Source organism: Martes martes (assembly GCF_963455335.1).
Source record: "Martes martes genome assembly, chromosome: 12".
In the NCBI taxonomy this organism is placed as follows: domain Eukaryota; kingdom Metazoa; phylum Chordata; class Mammalia; order Carnivora; family Mustelidae; genus Martes; species Martes martes.
In genome coordinates, this window is record NC_137900.1 from 95209882 (window position 1) to 95233360 (window position 23479).

General features: G+C 61.3%; 4 protein-coding genes across 8 annotated transcripts in view; 2 read left to right on the plus strand and 2 right to left on the minus strand.

Annotated features, from left to right (window-relative positions):
- STKLD1 (serine/threonine kinase like domain containing 1) overlaps nucleotides 1–1706 on the minus strand; it is a 20035-nt gene extending 18329 nt beyond the window's left edge. Inside the window, exon 1 of the mRNA XM_080820261.1 lies at nucleotides 1660–1706. Coding sequence (XP_080676387.1) covers nucleotides 1660–1674 — 15 coding nt within the window. The 5' untranslated portion in view covers nucleotides 1675–1706. The remainder of the gene's footprint in view (nucleotides 1–1659) is intronic.
- Nucleotides 1707–2167: 461 nt separating this feature from the next.
- On the plus strand, nucleotides 2168–15531 carry SURF4 (surfeit 4). Its single transcript, XM_080820836.1, has 6 exons — nucleotides 2168–2340; nucleotides 10182–10368; nucleotides 10999–11075; nucleotides 11648–11691; nucleotides 12174–12360; nucleotides 13129–15531. Exons 1-6 carry the CDS (start codon nucleotides 2293–2295, stop codon nucleotides 13393–13395), a joined length of 810 nt encoding a protein of 269 aa, XP_080676962.1. The 5' UTR covers nucleotides 2168–2292; the 3' UTR covers nucleotides 13396–15531.
- Nucleotides 15383–19670, minus strand: SURF2 (surfeit 2). Its single transcript, XM_080820837.1, has 6 exons — nucleotides 19568–19670; nucleotides 19329–19483; nucleotides 18653–18756; nucleotides 16695–16883; nucleotides 16323–16489; nucleotides 15383–15978 (listed from the first exon to the last, which is right to left on the minus strand). Exons 1-6 carry the CDS (start codon nucleotides 19643–19645, stop codon nucleotides 15895–15897), a joined length of 777 nt encoding a protein of 258 aa, XP_080676963.1. The 5' UTR covers nucleotides 19646–19670; the 3' UTR covers nucleotides 15383–15894.
- A 62-nt stretch (nucleotides 19671–19732) lies between these two features.
- Nucleotides 19733–23330, plus strand: SURF1 (SURF1 cytochrome c oxidase assembly factor). Of its 5 annotated transcripts, none has more exons than XR_013967812.1 (8): nucleotides 19733–19932; nucleotides 20621–20754; nucleotides 20835–20917; nucleotides 21418–21609; nucleotides 22388–22460; nucleotides 22542–22746; nucleotides 22999–23080; nucleotides 23153–23330. XR_013967812.1 is itself a non-coding variant. In XM_080820838.1 (8 exons), the coding sequence occupies exons 1-8, from the start codon at nucleotides 19758–19760 to the stop codon at nucleotides 23220–23222; spliced, it is 972 nt and encodes a 323-aa protein (XP_080676964.1). In that variant the 5' UTR covers nucleotides 19733–19757; the 3' UTR covers nucleotides 23223–23330. The 5 variants fall into 5 exon arrangements, 3 of the variants coding, with proteins under 3 accessions (XP_080676964.1, XP_080676965.1, XP_080676966.1); XR_013967813.1 differs by having other exon boundaries at nucleotides 23170–23330; XM_080820838.1 differs by having other exon boundaries at nucleotides 22542–22704.
- The last annotated feature ends 149 nt before the right edge of the window (nucleotides 23331–23479 follow it).

A 23479-nucleotide genomic window follows, 5' to 3' on the forward strand; every position in this document is an offset into this window, starting at 1 on the left:
GGAAATGCACACGGCTTTTCCCTTGTGGGCGTGTGCTCAGCCCCGACACCTTTCCTGCCCCGGCTTCTCCTGCAGTCTGGCCAAGCAAGTGTCTCCACCACATTATGCAGAGAAGGAAATGTCCAGGAGCCCGAGGAACCCGGGCCCATCTCTCTGGGGCCCATGCTGGAGCTCTTTCCACCACCCGCTACCGCTTCTCCAACTTGCAGCAGGGACCAGTGGGCACCTAGGAGCCAGCATCAGCCCCCGTGGGGCACAGCTTTAGTCACTGTCTCCAGCCACCTCTTACCCCGGCTTCCCGCACGCCCTCCGAACTCAGCATCCAAACCAAAAAACTAACTGGCCCATCATTGGTACGTAGTCACAGCCGTGGGTGGCCTGGCCCTGGTGCCAAGCACCCTACAACCGCCTGTGAGCAACACTGTTGCTCTCTCCATGTTCACACCAGAGGAAATGCGAGGCACGGGGAGCGAGGTCCTTGTGTCTGAGGCTAGAGTGCTAGTAAGTGAGGTGGCCTGGATCGGGCTGGAACTCGGGCCTGAGTCCGGAGCTTTTGCTTTGAACCGAACCTGCAGAGAGAGGGCTGCCGTGTCAGAGCTCTGTGCAGGGGGGCCAAGGGCCACCGGGTGGGGTGGACACCGGGATTACATGTCAGAGGATGGAAGAGGCCTGGCAAAATGCAGAGGAGTGAATGCAGGAGACGGAACCGAGTCTGGGGACTCTCCAGGCAAGTCTTGGATTCTGTCATCCAGCCCCTGTGGGTGGCCTGAACCCAGCTTAGGGAGTTGGGGGGCCAACGTCCTGAGCAGCTTATGCCAGTCTAAGAAGGTGCATGCCCAGGCCCTCTCAGAGGCAGGTAAAACAGTGAAACACACTGTGTCTCGGGTGGAAGCTGTTGTTTTTTCCCGAAAGGGTGCCTTTGCCTTTTGAATTCTCTGGTCCTCGGAAACTCACCTCCTTTACCACTGGCTGACTCCCCGGCTGTCCTCCCACATGAATGGGAGCTCTTACAAAGCGAGAAAAACCTAATCTACAAATTGTTTTCAAATTAATGACATTTTTACAAAGGCTGAATCTAACATTTAATGAAGGTGACGTATTATGTATAGAAGCAGTTAATTAAACGTTCATTCATTTTCATTTTGCGGCTTTCCTTTTGTTTTGTGAATTTTTCAAGTCTTACACGTTTTCACAGGCCCTGGAAAAGGCCCAAGTCCTTCTCCCCGGGACTAGGGATGGCCTGTATTGGAGTTTGGGGGCCACTGATTCTGAATTTTGGACGTTCTAGGGCGTGCTGTCCCCGCGGGCTCAAGGAGAGGCGGAGGGCGAGCTGGAGCTCCCTACCACCAAGCATTCAGACAGATGGGGGTGGACAGTCCTTCATATCATCCATCATTTTAGAGAGCGGGGAAACTGAGACCCCGGGAGGCAAAGGGCACCCAGGAGGTCACCTTTGGAGGGACCCGAGCTCACCCTCCTTGCTGGAGGCAGACCCTGGCCCGGGGTGGCACCTGGCCATCGGCCACCTCTCCAGGGGCAGTGACCGGTAAACCAGAAAGTAGGGGGTTGGGGAGGTGGCCGGAGGTCCGGGTCCCTGGCTCGCCCCAAACCGGCGGGCTCTTGTCGCCCCTGCCTCCCCGCCAGGGAAGAACTTGGCACCTGGTACTTCTCCATAGTGTCTCCAGGGGAGACTCCCAGCCTCTCCTCCCTCCGCAGGGCGCTGGGGGTGGACCCCCAGCCCTCGCCGGCGCGCGGACCCTCGACTGAGCATGCTCAGGAGAGACGGCCTCCGGGCGAGCACCCCATCCCCCACCCCGGGGGCGACCGTCTGCCCCAGGTGTGTCCGCCGGAACGGTGTGCTCCGGAGCTCCCGCCCGCACCCCCCGTGGCTGGCCCTGGGGCCTGGTGGCCCCGGAGCGCGCCACGGGCGGGTCCTGAGGAGGGTGGGCGGGGCTTGCGAGCGCGGCGGGCGGGGCCGGTCTGGGCGGGGCGGGCGGGCGGAGGGCGGGGCCGGAGGGCGATGGGCGGGGTCGGAGCGCGGCGGGCGGAGCCCCGAGCGCGGCGGGCGGGGCGGCGGCGGGCGGCGCGCGGCCCCTTTAAGGCGCGGCCGGGGCGGGCCGGGTGGCGCGGCCCCTTTAAGGCTTGGCCTACGTGGCAGCCGCTGGAGCCGCGGACGAGGAGCGAGGCCGGCCGCCGGGCACTTCCTGTGGAGGCCGCAGCGGGCGCGGGCGCCGACGGGCCGAGCGCCGAGCGAGCGAGCGAGCTGAGCGAGCCGAGCCTCCCGCCGCCGCCATGGGCCAGAACGACCTGATGGGCACGGCCGAGGACTTCGCCGACCAGGTGCGGCCTGCAGCCCGGCCGGGCCTCCCGCCCCCGGCCCCCGCCCCGAGCCCCCCTCCCGCGGGGCCCCCCGACCCCCGCCGCCCGCCCTCCCCTCGGGTCCCGAGCCCTCGGCCGCCCGCAGAGCCGGCCCCGACCCCGGAGGGCTGCCCCGAGTTCTGGGCCGCGTCCCCGCTGCGCCCCCTCCCCCGCCCCCGCCCCCGCCGGAGGAGCGCGCCCCCTCCCCCAACCGGGGCATTCCCTCCCGGGCTCGTCGCGCTTCCCGGCTCGGGACTCCCCCGGCCCGGCCTCCCGGCCCGGCCTGCCCTCGTCGCCGCCTCCCCGCCAGGACTCTGGGTGTGTTCTCGGGCCCGTGCGTCGGCACCCAGGTCGGCGAGCCGTGCCCCCCGAGCGCGGCCTGGGCGCTCCCAGAAGAAGAGGGGCGTGGAGGGGCTGCCTCGCCCCCTCCTGGGAAGGGAGCCCGGGTCCTGGGGTCTGGGAGCGCCGCTGCTTTGGGCCAAGTCTGGCGACCGGGAGCGTCCTTTCCCTTCTGAACCGCCGGGGTGGTCCCTGCGCGCTTCTCCGTTCACTGGCACTCTTAGGGGGCGGGGTGGGGAGCTCCGGTCCTGAGCGGGGGTTGGTCAGCCTGGAGGCCTGGGGGGGGTCCTCCCAGAGAAAGGGGGCGCCCTGGTGTGTGCCCCGCTGGAGACAGCCTCGGCGCTTTCCTCTTTGCTCTTCCCCAGGTGTGTTGGGCTCGTGGGGTCCCTCTGACCCTCCCCGCGTTTTCCCTCCCTGTTTGGACTCTGCCCTGGGACCGGATTGAATGGGTCCCTATCTGTACACAGACCTGGGAGGAGGGGAAGCCTATCTTCCTGGGTTGGTTTTTTTCCCCTCCCAGAGTGTACAGGTGGCCCCCTGAGCAACAGGGAGGCTGGAGCAGGCAGTGGACGCACACCGGATGGACGGAGTCAGACCCTAGAAAGGGGGAAGGACAGAGCTGCCACCCTCTTTCAGTTAAGCTTTTGACTATGTAGCGTCCCTTTTACTTGTAAAAGTATCCGGTTAGGTCTGTGGGTTAACAGCCTCATCCCTGCCAGGACGACCCGGGTCTCACCCAGTTGCCATTTCGTTCCTTGGTTCTCTTAGTGCGTTTGCGGTTTTTGCCAGAGGTAACAGTAGTGAGGTTTAAGTTTTTAATTTTTATGGAGGTCGTGTTGAGTCATCAAACTCCGAGGCGTAAGCTTATTGGAAGGCTCGCATGGGTTTGTGTGATTTTGAAAAAGATAAAGGTGTTTCTGATCACTTGCGGGTGAGCAGGGTTTTCCACTGTTCCCCTCGGGGCCGAATCTTCCTAGTGTGGCTGCTCATCGGGTTCTCCTTCCACCACTTTCCTCTGTGCTGGTATTTGAAGACCAGTTTGGGGGAGAAAAAGTGTATCAGTTTGAAGAAATAGTTTTCCCTGAGGTCAGGGTTCTGTGTTTACAGAGACAGTGTAAAAATTGTATCCTTCGTAAAAACAACTCACACCGAGAGCTCTCAAGAACCCAGCAGGCCTTCCTTCCCTGTCGGTTTTCACTGACAGGGTTTTCGTGGCCCGATTTCATTTCCCCAAGTAGCAACTCCCGAAGAAGATGGCTCCTTTCAGCCGGGGGGGCCGTGGGAGCTCTGTACACTCACTCTTCGGTCTGGAGAACCCTGATTTTGCAAGTGCATTTCATAACCAAATCTAGCTAAAATGTCTCTAACCCAGCTGCTGCCAACGATCAAATGATAAACTTTCCTACAGAAAAAAAAAAAAAGTTTAAAATCTCTTTATGTAATCTTTTCTTCTTTTTCTCCACGCGTTTTATTTGAAATGGAAGAAGCAGAATCTTGGAACCGGAAAGGCCCTTGAAGGGGACCCAGGGTCTCCCTGCGCCAGGTTACTGCTGGGAAGGATGGCAGGGCCTGCTGGGGCCTGGCCCTGGGCAGACCCAGCCTCCAGCCTTGCCTCGAGGCCAGTGCTACAGAGGACAAGCTTTTGAGGCCTGGTGTTCTTCTGGCACAAAAGGAGGGAAGAGGACTGGCCTCATCAAAGGGCACGCGCCATCACACCTGACTCCCTGAGCAGCCCAGGGCTGTGTGCGTCAGGCCGCGCGGGCTCCCGCGGTCGGCTTCTCCGTGCCGGGGCCCACCCGAGTGGTGGCAGCAGATGTCCGAAGACATCTCCGTGCCCCCTTGTGGGTGACTTGGGAGGGCAAAACCCAAGTCTTCAAAACTTCAAAACCAAAGTCAGGAGCCTCTGCTGCCACAGGCAGGCTCGACGCAGGAGGATGTGGGCAGATCAGAGCGTAGATCCCAAGTGACAGCTTCCCGTGGACAAAATCTGGCCAAGCTGCCAGTGGCGTTTTGTTTTTCGCATTGATCCACTACTATTAAAACAAAGCCGCCAATGATAAAGGTGCTTGAGACCAGGCTTTTAAAACTGACAGTGATTTCATTTGAAAGGAATGGGGAAATACCAAAGGCACCGATCAGGTAACGTGATGTACCCATCGTCTCTCACCTGGCCTTCAGAAAACAGATGCACAAATCAAGTGACAGAGTTTGGCCTGAAAGTCCGGGCTAGTGGGAGGGAACCTAAAAAGGCCTGTGTTTCCCACAGTACTTAGGACCAGAAGCCCAAGACACTCACTCTGGGCCAGGCCATCCGTGCGCAGCGCTGTGTTGCCGTCTGGAAGCGCGCAAGGCTGCCCGCAGCGCCTGCACCTTCAGCCGCGGGGAGGGTGGCCTTGCACGGCTTGCAGTGGGCTCAAGCTCTCAGTGCCGAAGGCCGGGCTCCTGGCCTCCTGGCTGGCCCGCGCCATTTCCTTCAGGCCCGCGGAGGGGAGAGCACAGGGTCAGCTGTCCTGTTAGTTCTGGCTGGCAGGCCCCTGGAGAGCCGCACCCCTGGCATCAGGCTCCTCGCCCTGGGCAGCCAGGGACAGTGACCCGCTCCCAGGAAGCCAGGCGCTAGAAAAAATGCTGAGCGTGCCCTCTGCAGACGCTAGGCATCCAGAAGCCATCTGAGACCAGGCTGGAAGGAGCCAGAGACCAGTGAGCTCAGCAATCCAGAGTGACGTCTGTGTCCTGTGGCCGGCGCTCGCTGCCATTCAGCACCGCGTAACCCCGGAGCTCTTCTGCACCGGTCAGCAGGAGTATTAGCACCTAACAGGTTCAGCCCGACAGCTCATCACCAAGGTGACAGATAAGCTGAGTGGGGCCTTGGTCTCCTGGGGGGCTGTTGGTTTTTACCTGTCTTTGGCATGAGCGAGCCAGTCCTGGGAGCTCTGACCCCCAGGTGCTCCCCTTGGCCCGTTGTCAGGCCTTGGGCAGCGAGGGTGGTCCGACAGAACAGGGCCGGGGTGCAGGTAGGGCACAGGTGTTAGGGCTCTGGGTCCACTGTGTGGATGGCCGCTGGGTGTGAGTAAGGCTCTGGGGACAGTGATGTGTTCTGAGTATCTCGTTCCTCTGCTCCGTGCCCCCCTCCCTCCCAGGGCTTCCTGCCTCACGCCATCAGGAGTAAGGGAGGGCACGGAGGTCTCATTCTTCCCTGCCTGCCCACCCTAGGAGGTTAGAAGAGCCGCCCTGCCTCTTCTGGGGAGCAGGGTGGAAACGTGGGGGGACTGCGGTCAGTGAGGCGCCTCCTGGAAAATGAGGCACAGCTCTGTTCTCGTCCTGGGACCTGTCGCTGCTCTCCTAAGCTTCGGCTCGTGGTCATGTGGGGTTTGGTACACACCAGGGCCTGCTGACACTTGTCCCTGGAGGTACGGCAGGAACCCGCAGACAGAGCAGCATGCTGGGAGACTTGCGGGAGCTCCGAGGTCACGGCGGATGAACACGTGTGAGTCCCTGAACTCCTGCTTCAGCCCTGACTCAGCCTGTTGCGAGGGGAGTCACCAACCACCAGTTCTAATTATCTGGGACGTGTAGGCTTGATGTGGTCCTTGAGAAGGGCAGCCCCACTCCCTGGCGATCAGAAGGTGTGACTCGCCCTTTTCCACTCCCTGTGAGTTCTCCCCCAGGAATTGCGCACTGTGTCCCTCCAGTCCCTTCTGTCCTGAATACTCAGAGACAGTCGGGTTCTCTGTGCTGCAGGTGGCTGTGGGCTGTGATCACGAGTTAGGTCGCAGGTGGGGTATGTTTCTGAAATCCCCTCCAGAATTGGAACCCTCATCAGTGAGTCTCGCTCTCTGTCTTGCCCAGGTCCCTCCGATGCTCACTGCTCTGAACCATATTGTGCTTGGCGGTGGGGTTCTTGGAGATGCCTGTAAAAAGCCAGCCCCACAGAGGCTGGCCATCCTGGCCCGCGGTCTGTCCCTGCTCAGTCTCCCCCTCCAGCTCTCTTGCCATGATTTGCTCCCGTGAGTGGCAGCGTTCTGCAGGGCCTGTTGGACCCTGGTGCTGTGTGCACACCGGACAGGGGACCACTCTGGGCTCTTGGGTGCTGCCGGGTGCCTGACTCGGGCTCTTCCCTGATCTGTCAAGGGGATGCTATCCACAGATGAGTGGTGTGGATTCAGCGGCCAAGTCTGAACCGTTGTGACCGACACACATTCAGGGAATCTGTAGAATTGGGTCTGGCCTCGTGTTTATTTTTTAAACCATTTTTTAAAATGATTTTTATTTATTTATTTGATAGAGGGCACGCACAAGCAGGGGGAGCGGCAGGCAGAGGGAGAGGGAGAAGCAGGGAAGCCCATTGCGGGGTTCAGTCCCAGGACCCTGAGATCATGACCTGAGCCAAAGGCAGATGCTTAACCGACTGGGCCACCCGGGTGCCCCAAACTGGGTCTGACCTAGTGTCTAAGCATAGGTTTTTTTTTCCTTTTTTTTTTAAGATTTTATTTATGAGAGAGAGAGAGAGCGCACAAGCCTGAGTGAGAGCATGAGCCGGGGGGAGGGGCAGAGGGAGGAGCCGACTCCCCGCTGAGCAGGGAGCCTGACATGGGGCTCCATCCCAGGACCCTGGGATCATGACCTGAGCCGAAGGCAGAGGCTTTAACCCACTGAGCCACCCAGGCGCTCCACAACCTCTTTTAAACCAGCCAGCCTCTAATAAGCACCTGTTTGGACTGAACATGGGAGAAAAAAGCCTATGTTTAGGGGCGCCTGGGTGGCCCAGTCAGTTATGCGTCTGCCTTCAGCTCAGATCATGATCAGGGGGTCCTGGGATCGAGCCCTAGGTCGGGCTCTCTGCTCAGCAGGGGACCTGCTTCCCCTTCTCTCTGCCTGCTGCTCCCCCTGCTTGTGCGCACACTCTATCAAATAAATAAAATCTTTAAAAAGAGAGAGAGAGATAGATTCTGGAGCAGTGTGACTTACAAAATATAGTCGGCCCAAAGCCTAGACCACATCTGACTTTGAAAATCAGATAGGTGCTTAGTTCACAGCAGAGATAACCTGAATTTTGGCATTTTTTCCCCCAAGCTCAGAGCGTCTCCTCAGCACGTCTCGTGGGGAAGGGAGGAGTCTCTCTGTTGCTTTTTAATCCTCTTGACCCAGACACTCAAATTAGGGGTACAGACTCCTCTCGGAGGCTTTTAAACACTGCCTGTGTCTCTTGGGCCATTGCCGCGGAGCAGTGCGTGTGCTCGGTGGGGCTGCCTGATGGTGAGGGCTCCGAACGAAGCCCAGGGGCACGGGCTCCTTTGTCCTCGTTGGGGAGCACGGGAGCGCCTTTCAGTTCCAGCTCGGAGGCAGCCCAGCACCCCTCCGATGTCTGTCTGCCTGCCTCTTGGGGTCAGCCTCCCCTGGAGTCCCGCCGCGGCTCTATCCCTCTGTCTCTGCGGACTGCACGGGGGTGAGCCCACCGGTGACTCCTGCTGGGCCTTAGGAAAGCATCTGGGTGCCCTGAGGCGGAAAGCGCAGGGTTGGTGGCATCCGCTGTCCCTGTTCCCCAGTGGTCTGACGCCGGGGTGTGTGGACGCCGACTGTCCATACCTCTTACGTGCGCTGCGGAGACTCCCGAGTCCACAGGGGTGTCCGAGGCCTCTCTTTCCAAACAAGGTTCTTTCTCGTCCCTTTGTCTCCTCTGCTCACTCAAGTTGGAAAGAGTCTTAGCAAGCACTAATCCAGCTGTCCTCACTTTGTAGAAGGATGGCAAAACCGGTCCTGACGGGGCTTGTCCGAGGCCACACAGTGCGCACTCCCAGCGAGCCCAGCCTCGTCTTCGCAGATGTGCCTGGTTGATGGTCCGGGTGTGTCTTATCTCTCACCGTGACCCCTGTGGTCAGGGGCTGAGCAGGCGGGTGCAGAAGCGCCACCTTGGGGCTCGGTCAAGCTCGGAGGGGTGTGGAGGAAGTCCAGCTGGCTGGGAAGCTCTTTGTCCCACTCGCCCTCCCTCCCAGGAGAGCCTGTCTGCTGTGGCCCAGGGGGAGGGGGAGGGGAGGCTCCTCTGCTGACCCAGCCGAAGTGCGCCCGCTGAAGGTTCTCTGAAACAGCCAGAGGCTCATTACCTGCGGCCGAGAGCGTCAGCTGTGTCTAGAACTGGAAAGCAGCTTTTCAAAATGCCGACAATTAAGAGATGCTCTTAGAAACCAGATATACTTTCACTGGTGCCAGTAAGTTTTCATCAGCTCTAAGAGGGACTGTGACGTTCATGTGACCGTCCCTCTGTGGGGTTCAGACCCACAGATGCCCTTTGGACTCTGCTGCCTGACGCATCACTCGCGTGGGTGGGTCCTGGTCTTCTGCAAACGGCCGCTGTCACCCTGGGTTGTAGGGTTTCTCTTTGCACTTCTTTTCGAGGTTGGAAAGAGAAAGTGGCTTTTGGGACCTGAGGGACACCGGCGCCCCGATTCAGCTCACGTATTTGTTTCCTAACTGTGCCTTTGTTAATGGCCCACCTCGCAGGGCGGGAGGAAGTCCTAAACCTGTTTTCTCTCTCCTTGATGTTTGCCAGCGAGTTTCCGAACTTGAGTTTCGCTGCTGTTGACACAGTCGTCCCATCTGTTTGTCAGCGTGTCTTTGTGGGAGACTCAGGGCCGTGGAGTCGTGAGCCGCACCAGCCCCCATGGGCGCTCCCAGTGGCGGGGCTCTGCCGTCCGCCTGCCGTGGCGCGGGCTCTGGGCGGGGCCGGGAAATGCACGCGTGGCGGACGGAGCCTCCCCAGCCACTCCGCAGGTCCTGGCCACGTGTAGACATGGGAGCTTACCATTGGGTCAACCTATGAGTCCTCTAGGCCTGACTGTCACCTAAGCAGCCTATCATCTCAAGAGTGTGCTTGGCTTCCATCTAGAGGGGGTCTGAGCGTCGCTGGGGTGCGGGGGGGCCACGCTCAGCTGTGTGTGACCAGCAGGCGGCGTCGGGTAGGTGCAGTGCTGAGCGAGTCCCTCTCCCCCGGGGGGTTCCGTTTGCCCGTTTGTCCCACCAAGGGACACATGGCACTGTCCGGAGGCAGTTTTGGTTGTCGCAGTTGGAGTGGGGCTGCTAATGGCATCTGGCGGGCAGAGGCCAGGGATGCCGCTCACCACCCTTCGGTGCAGGACAGCCCACGATAGAGAAGGACTCTGTGCAAATGCCCGGGGGCGCAGGTGGGGAGATGCCCCACGCACACTTTGTCATGAGGTGATCCTAATTCACTGAGGCCCTTGCCTGAGAATACGAGCCGTGTGTCTTGTGGCTGTCCCACGCCATCATCGCCGCCTGGACACGGGTGCCGAGATGACAGGGGATCACAGAAGGGCGCGGTGGCCGCCGCCCCGGGGGTCTGAGCCAGACAGGCCGATGGCATGCCCAGACCCACAGGGCAGTGCTGAGAGAGGTGCTGAGGGGCCCTGCGCCTGTGGGGGGGTCCAGTGTCCGGCCCGCAGCCGCCTTAGCGGGCTTTCCGTGGCCCACAGTTCCTCCGGGTCACGAAGCAGTACCTGCCGCACGTGGCGCGTCTGTGCCTGATCAGCACGTTCCTGGAGGACGGCGTCCGCATGTGGTTCCAGTGGGGGGAGCAGCGTGACTACATCGACACCACGTGGGGCTGCGGCTACGCGCTGGCCTCTGCCTTCGTGCTCCTCAACCTGCTGGGACAGCTGAGTGAGTGGCCCCGAGGCGCGGGCGGCATTCCCCGGGGACGCACGTCAGAGCACATGTGCTCCGGGGCGGGTGGGGGAGAGAGCGGGTCACTGAGGCTCTCCTGGGGCAGCTGATGCTCTCCCTCCCCTCCCTTCCTGGCGGCGGGCCTCGGGGTGGGTGCTCTGGGTCGCTTGGGAGAGCTGGGCCATCTGGGTGGGCCCGAGCGGAGCGGAGGGGTCAGAGCCCAGGGTGTTGGGACAGGGCGAGGGGAAGGCCCACGGGCAAGGGAGAGCGTTAGGCCGGAGAGCGGCTCACGGGGCCTCAGGCCTTCTGCTCCCGACCGTTCCCTTCTGGTGGCAGCTCCTGCCCCGGTACCTTGCGGGGCGGGAAAGGGGCCTTTTCAGCCCGTCCTGGAGCTCTCCACAGCAGAGTTTCTGAGGACCCACCCACTCTGGAAAGGGGCCCGTTCTCTGGAGCAAGGGACCACTTTCTGGAACGGTGTCTCTGCTGAGTGAGGTCCCGGTGACGTGGGTGTGGTCCATGCCTCTCGCGGATTCCCTGGAAGTTGCTTTTCCCTCAGGGTGGTTCGTGGGGCTGCCGCTTCACGGGGGGCTTGCCGTAGCCCCTGAGCCTTGCCCTCGTCCTTTGCAGCCGGCTGCATCCTGGTGCTGAGCAGAAACTTCGTGCAGTACGCCTGCTTCGGGCTCTTTGGAATCATAGCGCTGCAGGTACGCGGGGCGCGAGGCCCAGGCGCGCTCTTCATCGCGGTGGCGGGAACAGAGCTTCTGCACGAAGGTGTCTTTGGGGACTCAGCTTCCCTCCCCCCTGAGCCCTCTGCCTCTGCCCGGACCTCCTGCTCTTCTCTGAGAAGTCACTGGAATTTCCTCCAAGCAAGCTCGTTGGAGCGGGAGGGGCTGGTGCCCGGAGAAGCTGCCAGGCTCTGGGTACCCACCTTCGGGCCGCCGTCCTGAGTTTCCTTTGACGGGGGGACAAACCACGGGGTTGGCTACAGCCAAGACATTGCCTCACCATTTTCCCTCATAAAGAGCACCCGGCCGGCCGTGTGAGCTGTGCGACCCGTAGTGCGTGACCCTCAGCGCCCCAGCCCACCGTGGGCTCCGGGGGAGCAAGTGCTGAGCCGGGGTGCTGAACTCGGAGCCGTCCTGGGGCCCCAAACTGTTGGCGTATCTTACGCTCGCTCTTATACCGGAGGAACTGCCTACCGGAGTTGATCGTGTAGAAACCCGTGGGTTTGGAAATGCTGACTCCAGCTTCTGTCTCTCTCCTCTGTTCCCTCCAGACGATTGCTTACAGCATCCTGTGGGACTTGAAGTTTCTGATGAGGTACGTGTGTGCCCCATGGCGAGCTGCTTTTCATGGCTCTCAACTCTGGAACCAGCAGTCAGAGGGGACGTCTTTGGGTCCAAGTGTGGTTGGAGTCTGTTGGGGTGTTGGCAGGGGCGCCCCTCCCCGCCCCCGAGCCCAGGCCCGGATGAAGCCATCTCCCCTGAACCTGTGTTCACGAGGGAGGGAAGGAGGCCCAGAGTGAGCTCTTGCCCACAGCGCCAGTCGCCCCTAGAGCCAGGGCTAGGACGGTGCCTGAGTGTGATCAGGTTCCTGTCCCTGTTGGGCAGAACAGACGCGTCTGTCTTGAGCCGTGGGGGGCCTTTGCGGGCGGAGGCGGTCACCCAGCTGGTCCGTCTTGGTTTGGAGAGATGGACCCGAGGGCCTTTCCCATGCTCCCGCCAAGGTCTCCCGGCCTGGTGCGATGGGCACGTGTCGGGCCCGGTGAGCCATAGCGACCCGCCTGGCGTGTCTGTTCCCAGGAATCTGGCCCTGGGAGGAGGCCTGCTGCTGCTGCTGGCGGAGTCGCGCTCCGAGGGGAAGAGCATGTTCGCGGGCGTCCCCACCATGCGTGAGAGTTCACCCAAGCAGTACATGCAGCTCGGGGGCAGGGTCCTGCTGGTGCTCATGTTCATGACCCTCCTCCACTTCGATGCCAGCTTCTTCTCCGTAAGTGTCCCGCTTGCTCGAATGGGCAGGTCTCCTGGGCTTTGGGAAGGCGCGCTGCTCGCCACCCCCTCCCCTGGTTGTCGGGGGCCATCAGAACGATGTCGGAACGAGTTGGCTCCACGGAAGCGAGCCTTTGATCCTATTAAAAGGAGTGAAAACCCGGCAAGCTCTCGTGGGCTCAGAGCGGACAGATGAAGTCCAGAGTCTCCCTGACCCTGCCGGAGGGCCTGGTGCGGGTGTGCCGGCCCCCAGGCTGCCCTCCCAGGCTCTTCACAGACTCTCACTGCCTCCCTTGCCCATTGCTCACACCCGTCGCCTGCTGGGTGCATGTGGGTGTCAGCCTCAGAGCAGAAGGTCCTGTCTTGTCCCCAGGAGCTTACAGTGCACATCTGGAGGGCCCGTTGGGTGCCCTGGCCAGGACCCCGGGAGGGGCTCCTGGTGCCATGGTTGGGGGAGCCCGTTCTAAGGCGTTCTGGGGTAGAACTACCCCGAGAGCTTGTGGGCCCACAGGCTCGGACCCGAGTGTGTCGTAGATCACAGCCCGTTGTCTGGAGGCTGACCTTGACCCTCACCCCGACGGCTTGTGCTTCTGAGCGCTGCTCTCTCTGTGCTGCCCCTGGCCCCTGGGTGGGAGCGCACGCCCCTCCGTGACGTCACCCTGACACCTAACCACAGTGACCAGGGCACTTGCAACTTGCCCGATTATAAAACAGGGTACGTCTCTTCCTCACCTCTTTGGGGGGATTTCTTACCTTCCGACCTCTGCAGATTCTCCAGAACATCGTGGGCACAGCTCTGATGATTTTAGTGGCCGTCGGTTTTAAAACCAAGCTGGCTGCTTTGACTCTTGTCGTCTGGCTGTTTGCCATCAACGTGTACTTCAACGCCTTCTGGACCATTCCTGTCTATAAGCCCATGCACGACTTCCTGAAGTACGACTTCTTCCAGACCATGTCGGTGATTGGAGGCCTGCTCCTCGTGGTGGCCCTGGGCCCTGGGGGCGTCTCCATGGACGAGAAGAAGAAAGAGTGGTAACAGACCCCTTCCCTGCCTGGCTGAGACCCGCGGCCACCGAGGACTGGTTCGGGGTGGATTGACAAAGCTGCCAGCATTCACGTGTCCTCTCCCTCCCCTCCCTTGGTAAAGGCACAGATGTTTTGAGAGTTTCTTTGCAGACACCTGAAAATTGATGGCTAAATTTGCTCTGGACCCCTAACCTAGTAGCTGACCATCGGAGCCGGCCGGCTGGGAGGCAGTATTTCTCCCCCACCCCTCCCAAGGCAAGGCCTCGGCTTCTCGGAGTGAGTGGCGGGCTTGGCCGCGGCCTCCCGTCCTGGTTTGTTTCGGGGCTGCGGGTGGGGGCTTCACGCTGTACTGTGAGCAGATACATTTGTGTATCATTCAGAGTGGTCTCCCTCTTATTATGCTTTCAGTTTACGTTTTTAACTAAAACGAAAGGATTCGGGATGGCCCAGCCCAACATCAAACACACTAAGTCCCAGTTTTAAACCACACCTGTGGCTCCGAGTGGTCCCTGCCCCACACTGTAATGCTCGCGGAGCCGGTGACGGCCTTGAGACCCAGACCCAAAGAATGATGTTGCTCGGGCGGGGCGGCTGTGGCCACTGTTCACAGTGGAGGTCACTCAGAAAACCGCCCCAGATTGGGGCTGATGTTTGAAAGGGCAACCTGCGTCCTCACCCCGGGAGCTTCAGTGGCTCGAGGTGGGGACAGAGGCGCTCCAAGTCCTCGGACGCCCCTGGAGCCGCAGGGACCCACGCTCCGACCCTGGCCTGGCCACACACCTGCAGGTCGGCTCCCGTGTGAGGGGTGTGGGCCGGGCGGCAGCCGTGGGGGCCGGGCAGCGACACAGCGGGCTCTCAGACCAGTTACCTCACCCCGACCTCTGCACAGAGCCTCCGCTGAAGCCGTGGGCCCAGCTCCAGTGCGGCTGGGCGCCCGCGCGGTTCTCCCCCGGCTAGAGGGGGTCTTCCCAGGCTGTGCAGCCGCAGCCTCCCCCCCTCCCTAGGCTGTCGCTTACTCAGATCGTCTATTTGCTATGCTGAATGCAGCCCAAATTACTTTTTAAGATTTGTGATGCCTTACCGATTGGATCTTAATCCTGTATTTAAAGTTTTCTAACATTGCCTTATACTGCGTTTCTCTTCTTGGGGGGGGGGGGGTCCGAGCGCCTGTGGCTCTTCTCCACCTGCTGGGCCAGAGCGACACCGCGGGGGGCGAGTGGGACACCTCGGTGCCTCCCCCCGACTCTCCTGGGGGCAGGCTCACCAAACTCGCCCAAGGACTGCCTGGAGCTCGTCTTCTCTCCCGGCTCAGCCATTACATGTACAGGCCTGAGAGTCACCCCTGGGGATGCTGGGGGCCGGTCCTGAGCCGGGAGCCCCATCTACCAGCCAGACCGGAGCCAGGGTGAGCTGGGGAACCTGCCCCGGTTTCACCTCCCAGAAGCTCGCCTGGCTCTGCAGCCTGGACCCACCAGTCCTGAGGGCCACGGTGGCACACCCCGTCAGGGGCCCACCCATACCTGTGCCCCGGCCCCCCGTGGAGGCCCGTCCCCACACATTCCTAACCACATCCCACCTGCGCACCCCTCTGGCCTTTTGAAGATGAAGCAATGGCTCACGGACAGAGGGCTTTTCTACTTCCCAGCTCGGATGCTCCCCACACGAAGGGTGGCTCTGACCCCGGGTCTCTACCTGGGCGGGGCCATCCCTTGGTCCACCCCTTCCCCCGCCAGCACAGCGACAGTCCTCTCAAGTGACACTCAGCCAAGGCTGTTCCTCCGTGACACCGTTTTTGACAGGGTACGGGTCCTTCTTGGCCCCGTGCTCGCAAGGCCTTTACTGGTTTGTAGAAACAGGTTGACCCCCAGAGGCTGGGGGTGCGGTCAGAGGTCACCCTCCGTGCTGGAGGCTCTGGGCTCACCGGGCCCCGAGCAGACCGCTGCCTGGGATGGGGTAGACGCCTTTGCAGGGAGGAAGAAAAATAACCATCCACCAATTGGCTTTGACAAAACAATTTCTGAAAAATTTTTTGCTTTATGTGGGAAATAGGTATAAATCTCATTTTATGCTGTATTTTATATCTTAGTTGTGTTTGAAAACGTTTTGATTTTTGGAAACATCAAAATAAATAATGGCATTTGTTGTACGCGGTGTGATCCTCTGGTGGTGTCCCGCCGGCGTGGGGCCTGGCCAGGCCTCTCTCCCTGGATGCCGAGTGAGCTCGACAGACCCTCTAGGCTTTGCTGAGGAGCACTAGAAGCCACGTCCGGACAGAGCTCTTCCCTCGGGGTCCCTGCTGCTGCCGGGGGGTGGGCAGCGTGCCCCTGACGCCCGGGGGGCTGACCCCCAGCCCCACCTTCGGGGGCAGCCAGCACAGAGTGGAGTGAGAAGGCCCTGGGGCACCTCGGTGGCTGAGAGGACGCACTGCGGGCGGTTGGAAGAGGAGCACGGGGTCCGGTGGCTGAGGAATTCTTGAACGGTGGTCGACACGTGCTTTGTCTGCGGCCGTTTACGAACCGGACTGTTTAAAAGAGCTGAAGCTCTTAGCTTTACGGTGACGACGTCTAAACTTCTTCGATGAGCTCAACTGCTTCTGGAACACGAACAGAAGGTGCCAGCTCGTGAGCCTGCCCCCCGGCACCCCCGGCGCCCCAGCCTCACAGCAGGCCTGGAGCTTCTCGAGTCCCGGAACCAGGGACGACGGGGGAGGCCTCGTCACAGCACTGCCTCACGGTGAAGGGCCGGGTCTGGAAGCGAGTCCCCCGGCCCGGGCTCCCCGCGGCACTCGGCAGCCCTCAGAGCCTAGAACCGGAGGCGGCGCCCGCGCTCATCAGGCCAGAGCGGGCTTGGCTCCTGTTTACTTTCATTTGCAAAAATGCGGTTCTTGTTAACATTTAAGGAAACAGAAAACTACCCCCAGAGGAAGCGGCCGCTCACCTTCCTCCGCCTGCGGACCAGTGCCTGGGCGGCTGGCGGCTCTTCCCCGTCCCCGGGGCCCTTTCCTGTGGTGCGCCTTGGCTCCTCGCCCTCCTCTTCTGTCAGAAAGTCCTCGGTGCTGTCCCCAGGCTCCGTCCCTCCCAGGTCCTTTCTGGTGAACAGCTCGGCTGGAAGGAATGGAGGGATGGGCTGTTTCAGGTGAGGGTCACCGCGCAGGGCTGAGGTGGGCGTGGCCAGCCAGGGCCCAGGACCTGAGGACATGTGGTGGGACGGACGGACGGAGGCTGGAGCCCACTTGCCAAGAGCTCAGAACAGACCAGACAGCTAGGATCCACACCTGCGGGGAGGGGGGTGGGAGGCAGCCCCGCTTACGTGGGTACAGGTCTGTCATGCTGTCGTCACTGTCACTCGCAGCTGCGCCGTCATCGCTAGACACAGGTTCCCAGAAGGCCTCTTTCGGACGACGTGGCCCGGCGCCGTCTGTCTGGTCTTCTCTCCTCCTCCTCTTGTGCAAGAGGCAGGCAGGCACGTACTCCACACCCTGCTTCTGACACTTTTCATCTGGGGGACAGGCCAGCACGCTGCCTGGTTCTGGGTTTGCTGCGGTCCCCCGGTGCGGAACCAAGCTCCACCAGGGCCCCGTACCCCACAGTTTCTCCAAGGAGAGGAAGGAGGCCAGCAGGGGTGCAGGTTGTGGAGAAGATGCAGGGGCATGCTGGGCCTCGAGCACTGAACCCCTGGCCCCAGCCTAGCTCCCGGAAGCCTCTGGTACGCCTGCTGGGGCCCCACACTGCATGGTGGGCTCAGTGGGAGCTGGGCCGTTGGCCCAGAGCAGTGGATAGAAACGGAGCCCCAATGAGGAGCAGGGTGGCGTCGACAGGTCTGACTTGGGAAACATCCTCCGTGTGGGCCTGGCTCTCCTGTCCAGTGTGGCCTCCTCAGGGAGGAGGGAGAAGGGGGACCAGGCCCTGGTCTCCAATGTCACTGCCTGCTTCTGCCCACCTCCAAGGTCCTATCCTGTCTCATCTCTGCCACCCATTCTGTGGTCCCACCTGGTCTCCTGGCCACTGGCCTCTGCACCCAGTGTCTCCCATCTGCATCCCCAGCCAGGTTTCCCGGCTGCCAGGCTCTGGCTCCTTCTGGCCACTGGTCCTGGGAGCCATGCACTCCAGTGTCGGGATGACTGTTCTGCTCCTGGAGTGACCCAACCCTCCCTTTCCCGCCCACACCAAGCAGCCCTCAGGCTCTGCCCGGGCGCAGGATCCCTGCTTCTCAACCCTCCCCAGTGTCCTTCACTACTGGCCTTAGGTGAAGACGGTCTCATGTCTTCTTGGGGAAACAAAGCCTTCAGACCGCTCTTCTTCATCCTGCCGGTTTCCATGCCCAAACCCACCGGTCCTCCCCCACCTTCCCTTCAGGAACATTTGAGAAGTCTCCAAACCACTCTCGAAACCTCTGCCCCCAACACCGCCCCACCTGGCTGCTTCTCTCCTTCTGGGGGCCCCTTCCGTGCTCAGGCCAGCCCTGTCCCCTCTTCCATGGCTTCGGGAATGCAAATGCCACCTCTGTGTCAGTGGCATGCATCATCTGAGTGCTGGCCCCTGTTGTCAGTAGTCACCCTCCCTGCCACATGTTGACAGCAACGTTTCATTTTTCCCACGAAGCCTGTCATCCAGATGCCACTCTCCTAAACCACCCCAGGTCTCGAGCCAGGAATTTGGGGGTCACAGCTGATTTCTCCCTTCTCTCACCCACTGAGCCTGCTCTGGGTACATCTTCCCTGCCAACACCTGGTCACCCCAGCCACGGTCACTTCACCTGAGACTGCACAGCACTGAGCGGCCCCTCTTCCACCCCTCCCCACCCCGCCCCCCTCGGAGCCACAGTGACCCTGACACACAAAGTGATTGCGCCGAGCCCTGCTTCGGTCCTTTCAATGCCTCCGCACGTCACATGGTCCTGACCTCCAAGGCCCTCTGTGTTCTTGTCCCCACCTACCCTGATGACCCCACCTTGCAGGTGGCACAGTGGCCTTTCTCTAGGAGCTCCTGCAGCCAAGCGTTGTTCTGCCTCTGCCCTTGCCTGAGTCTTTACTTCCACTCCCCACGTCCTTGAAGTCTCCGCCCAGGGACTCAGCCTCCCCAGGGGCCTTGTGGTGGCCCTTGGCACATGTCCTTCACAGCACTTGCTCGCCTGTAGTGACCTTGGAGCCCACTGCACCACCAGCTGGGGCCAAAGGGTGACTGAGACCCCACTTCTGCCTTCAAGGGGCACGCATCCCCCAAACACCTGTGGAGTGAGGCAGGCTGAGTCCGCCCGTGGCTACTCACATTCTCGCAGAGCTCTCTGGTACCGGCGGCCCCGGGTGTGCCTCAGCACGTGCTCTGGGGACTTGTTGATGTGCCGCAGGGTGAGCCTGCAGAACAGCTGGTGCCTGGGGACAGGGAAAGCTCAGTCGGCGGGGACATTCACGACGCCCTCAGAGCCTGAGAGCGGAGGTCTGCGAGGTGGCCCCGGCAGCAAGATTCTTAAAAGCTCCCCAAGGGATTCCACTCTGCAGCTGGGGTGCAGAGCACTGACCCAGGGCAGCTGTGACCACCCCACCTTCCCCTGGAACACAGGCCTGTCCAGTCTGGGCAGCCGTCGGGGACCAGGGAAGGCACATGGCAGACCGGGCCGGCAAGGCGCGGGATGAACGCGAGCCGCCGCCCTCGCCCTCTTCCCTTCAAGCACTGTCGGCCATGCCTGTTCAGCTCCACCGAATTCTCCTTACCTGTGTGAGGCCGACCCCGTTCAGAACTTCGGGTGACAAAGCGCAAACCCTCCAGCTCCGCTCGGCAGCGGACAAGCCCGGGTGACAAACCCCAGCCTTGCAGACACCGAACAGCACCGGGGAGGGGCCTATCCCACCCGAAGCGGGGCGCACCCGGCGGGGAGGGGTCGGGGCTCGCCACCCACCGCCGGTCCCCACTCGGGATCCCGCCTGCAGCGGCCCCGCGCACGTACGGGGTCTTGGTGCTGGGCACGATGTGCGGCTCGAGCTCCGCGTAGTCGAAGGCCGCGGCGGCGCGGACCAGCCGCCGGTACTTCTTGCCGCGGGTGTAGAGCTGGAGCTCGGGCAGGCGGCAGGGCAGCTCGTGGCCGGTGAGCGCGCATTTCACCTGCGGGCCGGAGGGCGGGCGCGGGGGTCAGGGGGGCCCAGGGCACACCGCGGGGCCCGCGCCTGCCCCGCCGGCCCCGCGGACCTTGTGGGCGCCGGGCTCCAGCCGCAGACTCGGGTGCTCGCGCAGGAAAGCGCGCACGTCGGCCGAAAGCTCTGCCATGGCCCCGCGCTCGCGGAGCCGGAAGCCGGCTGCGCTCGCGCCGCGTGGGCCGGGGCGGGGCTCGGCGGCGCCCCGGAAGCAGATGCCTCCGGGCCGGAAGTGCTGGCGGGCAATGGCGGCGGCCGTGCGGTGGTTGGGGCTGCGGGCGCGGGGGCCGGGGGCGGTCAGCGCGGCGCGGGGCTGTGTCGGGTGGGCTCGGCTGGCGCGAGCTCGGCCGCTGCCCCCGTCTCCGCAGGCCTCGCCCCGCGCGGTCAGGAGGAGCGTTCTTGGGGTGCCCCCGCGGCCAGGTGAGGACTCGCTTGCGTGAGCCCCGGGTGCCCGGGAAGAGCGGCTCCCGCGCCCGCCCCGCGCTCTGCACCGAAGTGCGCAGCTCCCAGCGCCGGACCCGGCCGAGAGGGGCCGGCCCAAGATGGAAAACCAGGGGTCTGGGACCCGCGGCTTGCGGGGGACGCGTGCACCTGCAGCGGCGTGGGACGCTGTGCGGGGGAGAAGAGGGCTTTGTGAGCCCGCTCCGGGCCTGCTTCTTTGCGGTCCGCGAGGCCCGTCACACTCCGACAGCTGCAGTGTGTTCTTGTGTGCGTCGTTGTGTCTCCATCTACGAGCGCTGGAAAACAGGCTGTTGGAAGGGCTCTTGGAGCCGCTATCCCGAGCGTGTCCGGGGCTGTCTGCGCGGGTGCGTCCTAGTGGAACACACGGCAGAGTCGGCTTGGGTAGAAGGCAGAGCTGTTTTCTGGGGTGACGGTTGGTGGCTTGGCCGGGACTGAGCCCTAGGTCTTGTATTCAGTCGGTAAACATCCTACCGAGCCCCGGTTTAGGAGCCGGGCTGGACGGAGAGTGCCACGGGTTGGCTGCTGGCCGCAGCCTGTGGTCTGTTCACTCTCCAGCAGTAGAGGCGGCGTCTCCTTGAGGCATGGGCTGCTCCCGTTCTGTTCGTGGAGGGCTTCTGACCCCGTGCCTGTGTCCTGAACCTCCTAGGGTTGGCCTGGGGGCCCAGCAGGTGGGGCAGCTCTGCAGCCCAGGCACCTGCCACGAAAGCGCGAGAGGACTCCTTCCTCCATTGGTTTCTGCTTCTCATTCCTGTGACTGCCTTTGGCCTGGGGACATGGCAGGTAAAGACTGGCTTCTAGCTCTCCTGGCGCTGAGCGCTGGACCTTGTCGCCAGCCGCTCACGTTTATGCCGCTTCCACAGGTGCAGCGTCGAAAGTGGAAGCTGAAGCTGATCGCGGAGCTGGAGTCGAGGGTTGCTGCTGAGCCCATCCCGCTGCCAGCAGAGTGAGTGTGTGGCTGCCCGCCTGGGGCTTGAGGTCAGCAGTGGGGCCTGGCTTATGCTTGTAATCCTGACCCTTAGAGGAGGGGGGGAGCGGGGTGCTCAAAACCAGTTGTCCTGCTGGGCTTCCTGACCACCGTTGGGAAGCTGCCTGAGACACGTAATACTTAGAAAAATATTTTTGATCCTGAGTTTTACCTTTTTTCCCCGACGTGTTGTCCCTGAGGATCCCCCAGTGCTGACGGCCCCTATAGCAGGATTCTAACCTGGTGGCTGAGGGCAGAGTGCGCCCTCATATCGTGTCCTGACTTGAGAGCATTATCTTGAAAAAGTGCCCCGAATGATTCTACTGCCTCCGCCTCCTCATTTTGAGGCACTGTCTTGGAGGAACAGATATGGTCAGCAGAGCTTTCCTTTTAGGGGAGCAAACGTGTGTGCCGTATTTGTGATGTGCAGGGTACAACCCTGCTTGGCCTCTCCCTCACTTCTCCCCACTCCCATGTAGCCCAATGGAACTGAAAAATCTGGAGTACAGGCCAGTGAAGGTCAGAGGGCACTTTGACCACTCCAAGGAGCTGTACATGATGCCTCGGACCATGGTGGACCCGGCCCGAGAGGCCTGGGAGGCTGGCCGTCTGTCTTCCTCACCCGAGAGCGGTGCCTATGTGATCACCCCCTTCCACTGCACTGACCTGGGGTGAGTGGGACATGCAGGGATGCACCAGCCTTGGGGAAATCCAAGATAACCAGGAAGGTTCAATTCCTTGAGAGTTTGGAATTTGTACTTCCGACATTGTTAAGCCAATTCATTTTACTTCATACTGAGTCATTCCTATGTCTGGGGAGATGAATGGAATCAGCCACTCCGGAGAAACTGTCTCGTGGCCAACGCGTTGAATGGTTGTGGTGCAGCTCGAGGAGGGGCTAGTGAGAGAACTCAAAAGGAAAGGAGCCTCCCAGCTCTGCCTGGAGGGGGTGGGATCAGGGAAGGATTCCCAGGGGACTACTCGGGCTATGCCTGGAGTTGGGAGATGGGAAGGGCAATCTGGGGAAACGACCTGTCCGGCAGGGGGGCATTGCAAGACCAACTAGAGCAACTTCCCAGCAATAGGTCTGGGAGGGTCTCTCCGCCACCCCAAGTGGGTGTTGGAGGCAGGTGTACAAGGCAGCTGCTGCTGTTCATTGCTGGGGGCGGGGGGAGGGGTGGGTATCTGACCTCTGGCTGTGGGGGGGGCGGTCAGGGTGTGGACATTGAGCTGGGTGAGGCACAGAGGGAAGCGGAGATGGGGGCTGCGGACCCTGGAGATCAGTCTTAAGAGAGCTGATGGTCCTGTCATTAAGACCAGGCCGGGGAAACGGGGGCTGCTCCCATTTTAAACTCTTCCCAGGCACCATTCTTGTGCTCACGACGACCAGTGATGATTTTTACTCCAGAGCCCTTCCCCACCTGAAAGAGCATACTTCTGTCATTGCAGAATCACCATCCTGGTAAACAGAGGGTTTGTCCCCAAGAGGAAGGTGAATCCTGATACACGGCAGAAAGGCCAGGTAAGGGGTGTGACCCCTCCCTTGTGAGCAGGCTCTCTAGAAACCACGGGCCCAGAAGAGCTATCTCCTTTTCCTCTCTAGATCGAGGGAGAAGTAGACCTAGTTGGGATGGTGAGGCTGACAGAGACCAGGAAGCCCTTTGTTCCAGAGAACAATCCCGAAAGGAACCACTGGCATTACCGGGACCTGGAGGCTATGGCCAGGCTCAGGGGCGCAGACCCCATCTTCATAGACGCGGACTTCCGTACGTTGTGACCAGCCCACCCCAGAAGAGCACGTAGCGTTTGTAAATACCTGATTCTACCTTCCTCTCTGCCTGGACATTTCCCTCCTTCCTACTGGGTACACTTTAGCGAGGGCGGGAGGAGTGGGGATGTCTGGCAGGTACCAAGGAAGGCAACATGGGGCTGGTTATGGGTTTAAATATTACAGCTCTCAGGAGCTCTTGAAGGCCCCAAGAAAACAGTTGGCCGGTGTGCTGTGGGGGACACACAGCTGGTGGCGGTGATCATGGACACTGAGCCCACGGTCTCTGCAGGGAGCACAGTCCCCGGGGGACCCATTGGAGGGCAGACCCGAGTCACTCTGAGGAATGAGCACATGCAGTACATTGTCACCTGGTAAGTCCTGGTCTCCAGCTGCTCCTGCCTCTCCTCCCTCCCCACCCTGACTGTTTCTCTCCTCAACCCAAGGTACGGACTCTGTGCAGCTACATCCTACCTGTGGTTTAAGAAATTTCTACGCCGGACTCCTGGCGTGTGAGCTCGGTTTGTGGGTGCAGGGACTGCGATCGTCAGGAATCACTGCTTTCCACACTTTGTTTTTATATAGGGTCAGGTACTGTTGATGTAAATAAATCTCTACATTGTACACCTGTCGTCTGCCTGCTTCCCTACCTGTGCTTGGCCAGCGCGCTGAAGTGCCAAGTGCTACTGAGAGGTTGTGGCTGCTTGCTCGCCACTGTCCCCCAGGTCTCCCACCTCCTGCCCTGGGTCCACTCCAGACCGTGGGTTGGAAAA

Bases quoted from the DNA above. Each gene is read 5' to 3' on its own strand.
- SURF4 (XM_080820836.1), top strand. From the start codon at position 2,293: ATGGGCCAGAACGACCTGATGGGCACGGCCGAGGACTTCGCCGACCAG. The intron at 2,341-10,181 runs GTGCGGCCTGCA...CGTGGCCCACAG, and splicing joins CCGAGGACTTCGCCGACCAG to TTCCTCCGGGTCACGAAGCA. The intron at 11,692-12,173 runs GTACGTGTGTGC...GTCTGTTCCCAG, and splicing joins GACTTGAAGTTTCTGATGAG to GAATCTGGCCCTGGGAGGAG.
- SURF2 (XM_080820837.1), bottom strand. From the start codon at position 19,645: ATGGCAGAGCTTTCGGCCGACGTGCGCGCTTTCCTGCGCGAGCACCCG. The intron at 19,484-19,567 runs GTCCGCGGGGCC...TCCGGCCCGCAG, and splicing joins TGGAGCCCGGCGCCCACAAG to GTGAAATGCGCGCTCACCGG. The intron at 16,884-18,652 runs GTGAGTAGCCAC...CCTGTCCCCCAG, and splicing joins CCAGAGAGCTCTGCGAGAAT to ATGAAAAGTGTCAGAAGCAG.
- SURF1 (XM_080820838.1), top strand. From the start codon at position 19,758: ATGGCGGCGGCCGTGCGGTGGTTGGGGCTGCGGGCGCGGGGGCCGGGG. The intron at 19,933-20,620 runs GTGAGGACTCGC...TGAACCTCCTAG, and splicing joins TGGGGTGCCCCCGCGGCCAG to GGTTGGCCTGGGGGCCCAGC. The intron at 21,610-22,387 runs GTGAGTGGGACA...CTGTCATTGCAG, and splicing joins TTCCACTGCACTGACCTGGG to AATCACCATCCTGGTAAACA.